This window comes from Pectinophora gossypiella, chromosome 10, assembly GCF_024362695.1.
Source record: "Pectinophora gossypiella chromosome 10, ilPecGoss1.1, whole genome shotgun sequence".
Taxonomy (NCBI): Eukaryota; Metazoa; Arthropoda; class Insecta; order Lepidoptera; family Gelechiidae; genus Pectinophora; species Pectinophora gossypiella.
Genome location: NC_065413.1, coordinates 10127121 through 10140247, shown reverse-complemented (window position 1 = coordinate 10140247; position 13127 = coordinate 10127121). Strand labels below are relative to the sequence as shown.

The 13127-nt window shown below is 39.2% G+C and overlaps 1 protein-coding gene across 19 annotated transcripts in view; it reads right to left on the bottom strand.

Moving 5' to 3' along the window:
• The window catches only part of LOC126370097 (homeobox protein abdominal-A homolog), a 255549-nt gene that overhangs the window by 47589 nt on the left and 194833 nt on the right, over positions 1–13127 (bottom strand). For 15 of the 19 annotated variants that reach the window (XR_007566811.1, XR_007566802.1, XR_007566798.1 and 12 more), the window contains one exon: positions 11165–11185. Coding sequence is in view for 4 of the 19 variants with exons in the window: in XM_050014826.1 (XP_049870783.1) it covers positions 2051–2648 (598 nt within the window). In the remaining 15 variants the exon portion in view is untranslated. Of the gene's footprint in view, positions 1–2050; positions 2824–11164; positions 11186–13127 lie in introns of those variants that run through there. The other 4 variants (XM_050014826.1, XM_050014824.1, XM_050014825.1 and 1 more) reach the window with 4 other exon arrangements.

Sequence of the window (13127 nt, the reverse complement as noted above, 5' to 3'; positions counted from 1 at the left end):
CAGGAGTGGAATTGCTTTATACAATTTCAATGTGACATTCATTAGCGAAAAGTCGGGTTTTAAAAATAAGCTATTAACCTGCCTATAGACATGGATTTATTTGTTTTTTTTTTATTACAAATCACAATTGTTTTTTTTTTAAGATAATTTGTGTTATACCAATATTAAATTAAAATAAATGTTTAAAAAATATTATAATATTATTTATGTACCTACTTAGAATAAAATAATATATACATGTTTTAAAAACCTATGCAACGTCTCCGATCCATATGTAGACAGGTACCTAAGATATGTATTATTCTGTAATAGCTATAATAGCTAAAATAGTTTTATAATAAATGAAAATATAGATATATCTACACATATGTGTAATATAAAACCTAGACGATGCATATATAATTTTATGTACGATAAATTAAAACGTAGTGCAATAAAAGTGCGAATAAAAATAATTGAACCATTGTATGCTAAGTATACAGGCAGTTTAGCCCAGTAATGGTTGCCAATTTTGGGTACTAAGTGGACCCCACAGAAAGGCTATAAAGTCCAAATAGAATTCGGAGTACCTAGCTAGCTGGTCTAAAAAGTTTAGTGACCTAGGTTAGGTTTATGAGTTTCACATGATGTGTACTAATAAGGTGTTATTGTTATCCAAGTATTTATAAATATTATTACTTAATTATATTGTTTCTTTTTTAAATATAGTTATTTGACATCTTAATGCATGTAACTAATATTATTATTTAAACGCAGTTATAAAATAGTATAATTAGTAATAGTATTAATATATTTTTTGATTGATCAAATATATAATAAATAAGTGATAAGTGATACAATCAATAGTCACTTCGAAAGCAATTAAAGCTATGTTAAATAGTTGATATAGCATTAAATACTGCTGATACTACCTATCTTTTTATTATTTGAAATATAAAAGCCAAAGATTTTTGTTATTAATTTGTATTATTTCAAGTGGAAAGCTTTGAAACCATTATCAAAAAATGTAAATTATTATTTATTGTAATTGTTATATATAATAGTAAGTACTTAATTTTCAACAAGAATATTTCCGTCGGCGGTACGTACGACCAAGCGATCTCATTCGGCTACTAGTACACCTCTTTTAATGCCTCATCTTATTGTTGTACAACGTTTTTATTGTGGGAATCGCAATAATAATTCATTTTTTATAGGTTAACTATTTTCCTCTTTCATTGTGTGGGATAAGTATTGTACTTTTCAATGATTTTTTGTCGCTGAGAAGCTGAAAGAAAAGTTTAAAACATCGTTAATATATAACATTAGTAAAAACAGTAATATATGTGTTGCGTTTACCTAGGTACCTACCTCTTAATTACTTAAGGAGGTTTTCTTTAAGTAAATAACATGCCACATATAAATATGATAAAGTACATTCAAAATAATATTATATAATAATAAATATTGAGTGATAAATGCAGAAATGGTACTAGAAAATATTAAATATCAATAAAATAATAATGAGCCGTTTAATTACGCTTATATTGCTATGGTTGAAATATTTTATTGTTATTAAAATGACATACGACCATTAGGTCTGTTTATTATCAATAAAAGGGAATAATTTAACTATTAATGTAATTTCTTATTGGAATCTTCCGAAGTGCCTACCACTGCGCGTATATGAGCCTTAACTTGTAATAAAAGTAGGTAGGTACTTTCATTCGTTATCATGTAAGTATTTAAGATGTTAGTAGATACCATAATTTTCTATTAAAACTAGTAGTACCTATGTATAAACATAAAAAGCAAATGTTCTTATGAATTGAATTCCGCTACAGGTTTCTACGCATCCTACTGAAATTACCTACATTACCTACATACTTAAATATCATTATGACGTTTAAAGAAAGTTCTACTTAAATCATAAAATAAGTTCAAAATACCTATCAAAATAAAATAACAATTAAAAATCTACATTAACCAAAATAGATTAAATCAAATTAACTGCTTGTTGCAGGAAAAGACATCAACGCGGACACGAGCATGCAAGGAGGTAAACATTTACCAGTGATGGACATCCAGGGGTACCGCGGGATGTCCGGGAGGGGCTGGGCAGAGGGCTGCGAGCAGGCGGCTCCCATGGCATCCACTGTGGCTGCTGATGCGGCTGACGCTGCTGATGCCGCCGCTTGGTGGTAGAACTGCGCCGCGGCGGCCATGCTCGCCGATGCCGCTGACACGGCCGCGCCGCCATTGTGCTGGCCCAGCGCGTAGTTCACCATAGGATCTCCACCTACAGCGGTCGGGTAGCGGCAACTCTTGTCGTCGGCTGAGAGCCCCCCGCCGGCCGAGAAGGGCACGGAGCCCGCGAACTGCTGGTGGTGCGACACGTAGGGGTACATCCTGGCGGGCGCACCCGGCGATGCGGACGACGACGAAGAGGAGCGCTGTGGGCTGCCGGCGCCTGGCGAGCCCGCGCCCAGCGCCGCCGCGCCCAGCCCGCCCGACAGCGACGACGACAGCGACGTCGACAGCGACGACGATAACGACGATGACAGCGACGCCTCTATAGGCGAAGCCGCAGCACCCGCGAACAAGTTCTGATGGTGGAACTGTTGGTGGTACTTTGGGAGCATGCTATCGATGATGAACTTGGAACTCATCGCTCGGCGGCGACGCGGCGCGCGACGATCGCCTCGCGGGAGATGCGTTTATCGCCGGCGATTCGGATCGATTCTCGCGCGTGCACCTCTAGTATGGCCGCGGATCGTTTATGACCCGCGTATGAGGCTCTACGACTCCGAATTCCCCGTCGTGGCGAGCGTTACCGCTGCCGCGCGCCGCGCTGAGACGGCGACACCCGGCACGTGCGTGCGAGCGAGACGGAGCGCCACGAGGGGAGACCCGCCGGAACCCTCTCCGTCTCATTAATTCTTACCTGCGTGGCTTATATTAGAAAGAGATAAAAGCTATTCGCTAACGACCATTCCGCCGGCCATTGTTCGTAATGGCGCCGGGCCCCGCGCACCCCCCCGTCCTCCTCGTCTACGCCAATAGTGATCCGGTGCAGAACATTCACCGCCAATCACAAACCATTCTGGCACTTCTAGCTGTCAAACTGAATGGCTTTAAACGAAATTGCGACATTTCTTTTACAAGATATAATTTCCAATAGTGTTTGAATTACCCATCAACAATCCAGGTGGGTTTTAAAAAAATAATTTTCGTTCTAAATTTAATTTACTCAATAACTATCAAAATTTATTTATTCCTATAATGCAAATTATTTCTAACATTTTGAAATTATCTTTATTCGTTATATTACGATATATTACGTTTTTAGTGCGAATAACTCAATAGTAGTCCTGGTATTCTCATTAGTGACAGCGTAGTAACTTCTTTAAGCGTTATTGACGACGTCATCAGACTGTATGTTGCCACTAAGTAGGTGAAAAATAATGATTTTGTTTAACCAAAAGATAACGTTTTTATTTTAAGGAGTAATTTTAAACTTTGAATCAAACAGTTTTATTGACATGGTATATTATATAATGTGATAAGTTAAAGTAGACAGTTACCTCAGATATTCATTCAATTTTGAATAATTAAATACAATTTCAATAAAATAAGTCCTTAGAATATTAGAGATACAAATAATGCTAACACTATGGTGACATCAACTTACAAAAAAATAATTAGAATCCTTGGTTTTCTTATAAGTACCGTAATGTTTTAGGCAATAAAATAGGCTCATAATCGCTATTGACAATGACATTAATTTATGGTAAACTGTCGTGATTAATCGCAAATAATTAATGACTTGTTTACATCTCATACTGTTTTATACTTCAGAATAATAATTTGTATGTGTAGTATATTGCTACCACTTATTAATTTTACTTAGTACCTACTTACTAACTAAAAAAAAAAACTAGTATATACTTTTTAGCTACTTCCAACTACCTATTAAAGAAAATTCCCATACAAAATAAAAATATGAATTGCACTAGTTTGCGTTACGCCAGCCACGTGGTCGAGCGGGTTCCGTCGTCCCCCTCCCACCAATATACTTTTCTCTCTCCCACATTTCATTCATCCGAACAAGTCGTAACCACAACCGCCACGTGCGCAATAACAATCTTTACGACTATAAAAATAAAATCGTTTATTGCGTGAGAAGTTTATTTATTTATTACCGTTTTGATTGTGAAGTTGGTTTAGTGCATGGTTTTTATAGACGTAAGTTGCCTTTTCAGCTTTATCAGGTCGGTGTACGGCTGTGAGGCAGTAGAACATTGCATAAGTATAGATTTTATGTTGTTATTGTGATGTTTTTGCCGTAAACGTATGGAATGCATGATACGGACACTTATGGTCATTCTTTTTATGATTCACACACATCTTTTTATTGATTTGCGTACGTTTTTCCTATGAAAGTTGATTGTAATGAGCTGCTTTATGTAGTGTCGGGTGATTTGAATCAACAAATATATGTAAACAAGTGTTTTGTAAGAGATTGTAATTGCTAATAGGCTTTTCAGAGGAAAAGAAGTTGTATAGGTACCTACTTTTGCATTTGAAATCAATTATCGATTTCCAATAGCTCTTACCGACATAAACAATATTAAGTAGGTACTGGACCAGTCAATAAAATAAAGGAACGAATTTGTTTTTTTTTAATAAATAATCAACTTTATATTTAATTGCCTCTAAAAACGAAATCTGTGGATACATAGATATAGACATACTTATTTCCTATTTCAGGTTTGGATGTCTCTCTACAAGCACACAGTGCACAGACTAATACCTTCCTACATATTTTGTGACATCATTTTTTTTCCTATTACACCTAGGTAACTAAAGTAACTTAATTATCTGTAATAATTAGGTATCTACTCAATAATGGCATTTGATGGTACCTACTGTTAAAAATATGGTGGAAAATAACTTAGTTACATAATATATACCTACTTATAAACATATATACATTTATACAGGGTGTTAGTTACATCATAAAGATAACTTTGAGAGATGATTCAGACCATGTTTCTGAGTTGATATCAAGTGGCATTTCATGTCGGAAAATTCCACTTGATATCAACTCAGAATCATGGTCTGAATCATCCCCCTCAGTATACGTTACGATGTCACTAACACCCGGTATATACACCTTTTACACACAACAATGCTATGAGTAACATCCTTTTAGATATCTATAATAAGAGTCACAAGTATTTACTTAATAGGTAATGTATCAATCATAATCAGTTAACTTATAAATGTCGGAATTCCTATAAGAAAATATTGACAGGCAAAGACTGATATTTATTTAAAGACTCAGTTCTTATAAGAACCCGTTTTATGTAGAGTCTAGTAAGGACCTATTACCTACTCAAAAGCCGCATACAATAGTAGGTAAAATGAAAAGCCCATTAATTGTAAATTTAAAATTTTCTTATTGGTTTTCTCGACTATGACGGACGATGAGCAATAGTAATAGGTGACTGCTGGTAACCATTCACACAGTACAGCATTTTTCATCCTAGGTCTTTAATACTTAGTAGGTAGCATAAGTTATTTTCTGGTGTTTGTAAACTTAGTATGCACAAATTATGACATCTCATGACTGGTAGCTCCTTAAAATCTCTAGAATATATTTTTAAAAGTCATACTTACTATGAAAACTCATAGTAAGTAATGTTGAGAACCCGAAAGTTATTGTTAATAGAAGGCAAGTTTGAAATTGGGTATTATTTTGGGGTTGGGTTAGATTTGCTTCGTTACCAAATCAGTTAGGTTAGGTTAGGTTAATACGTAGTATGCTGATAACGATAACAGCAGCGTACGAGCCAAGCGAGCGAAGCGAGCGTGCCGCGACAACAGCGCTCAGCGAGTGCCAGACGTGATTGTTATTTAATAGTTTTATAATATACTTATTACTGCGGTATTGAACACAAAAATAAACACATAATATACAAGGTGTTAGTGACGTCGTAACGAAAACTTTGAGGGATGATTCTACCATGATTCTGAGATTGATATCAAGTGTTTTTTTTCTGTCGCAAAAGTAAAGAACTGCAAATAATTTAAAAAAAAACACAAAATTTTTCCTGAATTTTCCGACAGGAAAAATCACTTGATGTCACTAACACCCCATCCAAGTACATACAGGTAGCCATACAAGTAGCTATGAGTGTTAGTGACACCGTAACGGATACTGAGGGGGTTGACCATGATTCTGAGTTTATATCAAGTGGAATTTCCCATCGCATAAGTATAATTAAAATTGAAAATATTAAAAAAAAAACTAAAATAAATCATGAATTTTGCGACGGAAAATTCCACTTTATATTAACTCAGAATCATGGTCTGAATCATCCCTTTTAGTATTCATTACGATGTCACTAACACCTCCATCTGTATAACCATGTATAACTTACTGTAACTACTTACAGTACAAATGGGAGGACTTATTGATCTGAAGTGGAATTTATACATCGACGGTAAAAAGCAATCCTGCTGTAACCCACAAAATGCAAAATGTTCACCAGAGCCCAAAAACTTTTGAAAAATTTGAAAAAAATTCATATCTCCTAAACTATTATACCTATAAATGTGATTTTTAGAACCAAAATGTATTTTTTGATTATCTATCAAGAGAAATACCTAAAACTTACTAGAAGTTAATTTAAGCCTATGTTTGTGTGGGTTACAGCAATCACACTTTTTTTTCTGTTACACAAAGTTGCTGTAAATGAAGCTGGTAAATGTATGGGCCACTCAAAATCAAGTAATTTATTTATACGCAAAATTGCTGTAATTCACTTATAATAACTATTCCTATATAGCAATTTTGATGTAAATGTCATAAGTCTGTGTTGGCTGGTGCACTTAATTGTCTTAACTAACAGAAGTTGTGAAATGATAATAAAATTAAAATGATGTAAGTATGGAATGACATTTATATGAAGTCATTTTAAAACGTTAAAGAACATAAACCCACTAATAAATAGCTAAATTATGAAATTAAAAATTACCATCTTGCATACACCTAAGCAACAATAGTGTACTCCAACCGCTTAAAGTGTATGCAAGATGGTAATTTTCCTGTAGCGTGCTATACTATTTAACAGGTAAATTGTGAGATCAAAAACATTATACACTACTCCTACCTAGGTATCTATTGAAGAAAATACTTCTGTAGATTTGCCGCAAATGGCATTATTTACTTGGCTAGACAAATGGGGGGCGCTGAGGGCTCGTACCCGGTACAAAATATAAGCCAACAGGCCTGAGGGTGCCCAGTTAGGCAGATTAGCCGCTGTACTTAAAGCTTTGAAGGTACTCGGAAGCCAACCTTTTTCTGCGGCTACCCACTCTGTGACCTGAGGCGTGAAGTAGGAGGTGTATTTTAAAGTACCCTCTTGCGCGGTGACAAACGATACCACCGTTACCGCTCCTAAACCAGCGAGTCTCACCGGGAAGGGAGTGGTAGCTAGTGCTCTGTGGGACGGCCCGCTAAGCTTCGTACCGGTACAGTCCTGCCACGCCTAGGCCGTTAAGGTCGAAGCATGGCTCTCCCAATGGCAAGCGTGACAAAGGAACGAACGCGCACATTTGTTCGCTCGCGCATCCCTATGGCGCCAGCCGCTGCCACGAGCCGCAACTCGCCGCACACCAAATACGACTCCCACGCCATACTTCGCTGGCGGAGATCTTCGGCCATCCCTTTTTCCACTGCCCCTACGCCAACTCCCTAGAGCAGAACATGTCGGGAATAAGAGGATAACAACACCGCCAGAACGGTAGTCAACGCACCAAAACCTATACCGATCTCCGGTTTCTCCATGCCCTCTTTTTACATGGAGACGACACCACCGCGCTCATACGCGGCGGTTTACACTACCTCTGGCTTACCCCCACATGCGTCTCCATGTCCATCCCTGCGGATTACGCCCACGCCTGCGCCCACTCTCGCTCCACTGCTCGCATTTGCGAGCAAGAAGGATCCGCCCACAGTGGTGGATCACCTGCCCAATTGGACGCACCACTTCCGACAGGTGTGGGATAAGTTAGGCCATGTTCTCAACGCGCGTCCGTACGGCAAAAGAGTACGCTTCCTGAAGAAAACCGATGAGGAGTTCAGGCTTTACCAGCGTTACGTCACCAACCTGGAGATAGACACTGGACTCTTTTGGTTCACGTACACACCCCCGATGGAACATTCGCTGAAACTGGCGACCCGCGAATTACCGGTGGATACCGACATCACAAAACTCGAGGAGGAGCTGAAGAACCGAGGCTACAAACAGGAGTATATCCGCCCCATCCAGGCCCGCACAGGCAAGCCTGGTTGCATCTTCTTCGTGGAGATCCGGCAAACACTGGGGTTCTACGAAAGATCTACGAAACCTCCGACCTCCTATGCATGCCCGGTATAAAAGTCAAAGCATAGAGAAGATCCAAGCGCCACAGTGCCACCGCTGCCAATAATTCCGGCACAGTAGCCACAACTGTCATCGTCCCATAGCCTGCGTGCGATGCGGTAAGAGCCATGCGGCGAAAGACTGCATGCGTCCCCGTGAGGAACCGGCTACCTGTTGCAACTGCAGCGGACTTCACCCGGCTAACAGCTCATCCTGCCCGGTAAAGGTGCGCGAGCTGGCAACACGAATGGAGGGCACTTCGCCATCAACGAGTGCAAGAGCCTCGAAACCCACAGCAGCAGTTACCGTCGCGAAGCATTCCAGCAAACTGACAGCCCAGAATTCGCACATGGCAGCGGCAGCCGTCCAGATGGGCATAAACCGCACAGGTCGAAGCACTCACGCAAGAAGGCAAAACCTGCCCTGTCTGCCGCTGTGCATTTCGAACCACCACGACCAACACCAACCGCAACAACAACAGCGGTCGCCGCCCCTCCATAGGAGAAGAAGGCCAAGCGGAGACATTACTTCCTACAGTGAATAAGCTGGAGATGCTGGAGCAGACTATCCAGATACTCTACAAGAAGCAAGATAGACCCGGTGCACATTATAGTGAGAGGCTTGACCTCACTACTAATCCAGTTCAGTGGCGGTATTGACCATCTCCATTGGACTGCCAACGACTGGAACGAGGCTGTCCACATCTACTACTCTTCGCTGAATAGTTAGTATTGTGGTCACCTTCGAGGGTAAGTGACGTTTCCAAGTGGTAGTTAACAGGCGTCGCCCCAAAGCATCCACCTTCTTCAGACCGAGAAATATGACGGAGCAGCCCTCCAAAACCGGACTCAACCATCGCAACAAGCTGACGTGCGCTCACCGGACCTCCCCCAATGGGTAACCACCCGGTGGGCTCCACCTCGCTAGTGGCAGAAATAAGGATTAGACCAACTCCAAATGGACAATCCCGTGACCCACTCGTATAAGTAATAATAAATAATTAAAAAAAATACTCCATATTGGTAGCGAAACATAGTTACAGCAAATATGTCACTCCTTCCCGACTGTCGCGGAGTAACTGAGCGACGCGGTAACCCGCGGTCATATACGCGCGAGCGCGTATTATAATGGCGGTAAATGCGCATGACCAGTTAATAACGATGTTTTTAAATTGGCGTAAGTTGTCATTGTCTGTAATATCATACTTGTTTAAAATGTAGTAAACAACGTCGATCAACAGATTATTGCCTAATAAATGTAGTAAACACAGTACGTTACTTAAATGTGTTATGCAATTATGCAGTAACCCGCACTGTTCACCATTAAATAGTGCTGTAACTACAAAAATCAAATTATTTGCAAAAGCAAAATTGGTGTAAAAGACATATCACAGAAAAATGCTGTTTTTAATGCTATTTACAGCAAATATTCAGTTGTCTTTTTGGAAAAATAAGCAAAATCCCAACGCTGTACAGAAATTTCTAGAGGTCGTAGAGCCATGGGAATAGGACCATTCGACGCAGAATTTTTTTCTGATTCCGAATCAAAAATAAAAAATTTTTGGCCAGGGTGTGGTTTACAGCAGGATTGCTTTTTACCGTCGACATACTTGTAGTGTAGTACAGTACAGATAATTTCGGTATTTTAGTTATGGATTCCAATATTACTCGACGTACTTATTCTAACTAGAAAGGAAAATAATACGTTCGTCTTATTGGATAATATCGGCAAGAGAACAATCATAGCAATAGCTACTTATAGGTACAAAAGGTCATTAATCTTATAATTCTTAATTTAAAAAACTCTATTCCTCACTAGGACATTACGAGTGCACCACCAACAAAATGTATGCACTTATGATATATACGTATTAAAGGGTAGGTTAGGATAGGTGGCGCAACAAATTTGATGCAAGCATCTGAATTCTGAATACTTTCCCGCTGGTAGCGAGACCGTTGCACTCTCGTGAGATAGTGCACCTTCACTTCAACTACTTCTTTCTTCTTTTTGTGTGAACTCCAAGAGTCATTCGTCATCTATTATCCTCATAAGGCTGATATTTCCAGACAACCAAACAATAGGGATTTTAAAGATCATTCGGTTTTACGACTATATTGTACCCAAAACCCCCGCAGAACATCAAAATTAAGTAAAAGATTATAGAACCTTGATGAAGTTTTACAGAGGATCGCTGGTGAAGGCAGCATCGTACACTGGAGTCAGGTGGGCGGAGCATCGTAAACCAAGCCTTGAGAATTTACAACTATCGCCAAGAGATTTAACGACCAGTTTATAGATCGGGCGCTTTAAATTCCAATATAAAACTTACTGTGTAAAACATTGGAAAGTTTGGTCTTGTAAGTTATGAGGGTTGTTGGTGAAATTTCAAGATGATGTGTTTATTTTTTTGCAACGTAAAATGATCGTTAGAAACAGCATTGTTTTTTATTTATTACCGTCCTGTTTGGTAGTGACTATGGCAAAATGATCTGCACATTGGATGGAAATGGGTAAATAAGTATCTCATAATAGTTATAATCTAAAAGAAATGCAATAATTTTCATTTATTGGTAAGTGAGCGTACCTACTTGGTTTTAAAGAAATAAACACATGTAAACGATAATTCCTTAGTACTTTTATTTAACTTTATAAACATATTACATACACGTAAGTTTTTAGTATTAAATCACTGGTGAGTACTTGAAGTTGTACTTAATTTTATCACTTATAACTATTATTCAGTTGAAACTTACCCGATGCTGGTCACATTTCACCTGAAACAAAAATATCGTTCCATTAAAACATTTTATGTTAATTAAAAAATAGTGGTAGACCCCAAAAAGATGGTATGATGATGTTGGCAGTTATCGGAGGGACTGGTTGGGGCTCGCTTGAGACCGCGACTTGTGGAAAGATATGGGAGAGGCCTTTGCCCAGCAGTGGGATGAAATGGGCGAGTAATAATAATAAAACACTGCATAAATCTGACTGCTAGTTAGTCTTCAATTGGAATGGATAAATGGAACATAGTTCGATTAAATCCGTTTAGTAATCTGTAATATAAAAGCGAAAGGTAACTGGCTGACTCACTCCTACTTATCAAAATCTCAGAAACCACAAGTGCTAGAAATAGGCATTATTTAAAAAAAATTGACATGTAGGTATGTTTCAACAGCCTCCGTGGTCTAGTGGTTAGAGCGTTAGGCTCACGATCTGGAGGTCTGGGTTCGATCCCCGATGGGGACATAGTCGAAATCACTTTGTGAGACTATCCTTTGATAAGGACTTTTCAGGCTTGGATCACCTGATTCTCTGACAAAGTAAGATGATTCCGTGCTTCGGAGGGCACGTTAACTCGTTGGTTCTGGCTATTAGCCGTAAAAACACCTCCACCAACCCGCAGTGGAGCAGCGTGGTGGAGTATGCTCCATACCCTCTCCGGTTGATTGAGGGGAGGCCTGTGCCCAGCAGTGGGACGTATATAGGCAGTTTATGTTTATGTAATTACAATGACAAGTTCACTAATAAATTAAGGTAAAAAGATGCTATTGCAACTGTCATAGTCAAAACTAAAAAAATATACACCAAAGTACATATATACATATTGTTGTGTGCTTTATAAAAGCCGTAGCCGCTCTGACTTCCGACTTTTACGAAATAATACAAAACGAAAAATTGAAAGCACAGTACAAAAACGATACCATGTGATGGTATACCGTAACACCAAGGTCATGCTATATTCAATGGTGTACTCTGCGGGTTGATACCCGCAGAGGAGCAGCGTGGTGGAGTGTGCTCCATACCCCCTCCGGTTGATTGAGAGGAGGCCTGTGTCCAGTAGTGGGACGTATATAGGTTGTTTATGAATGTTATGTTTATGAAAATAATTACAACCCTTAGAAAGCGGTGAAAGAGCAGGCTTACCTAAATTTGTATAGGAAATGTTTTAATTCTAAAGCTATGAAATAACCGTAAGAAGCCTGGCTGGGTATCATGAGGTATAAACCTATCAGAAATGCATACATGTTATTTGTCATCTATAATGACGTGACCGCTATCAATCTTTTTTTATTTTCCAAGTCTGCAAAGAAGATTAAAAATAAATGCCAAAAGATTTTTTATGAAAAAAATCTCCAAGGTTTGTTTGAAAGGAAATTGCTAAGGGAAACTTCAACAACATATTATGTAAAACTGCATTGCGGCGTTCCTCGCAGATCCTGTTACCTGCCTGTTACACTCACGTTGTGTTGTGCACCACGTATGTTTAGTTCACATTTTATAATATCAAATCAAATATACTTCTTCTGTCGTGTGGGTTGTGAGGTGGATTACCAACCTCATCAACCCTGGTGTCAGGGTTATTATTGAGCCGCCAAAGGCCTCTGACGTGACTCATGTAACGACTACGTACTTACATCAGTAAGTAACAACCGGGACCCACGGCTTAAAGTGCCTTCCGAGGCACGGATCGTCTTACTTTTCGGACAATCAGGTGATCAGCCTGTACCTAATGTCCTAACCAAACTAGGGATCACAAAGTGATTTTTGTGATTTGTCCCCACCGGGATTCGAACCTGGGATTTCCGGGTCGTGAGCACAACGATCAACCACTGGACCACCGAGGCCGTTAATCAAATATACTTTATGGCACACACACAAAACATACACAATATTAAACAATATCTGATCTGACAATATACTTATACGTATAGAAAT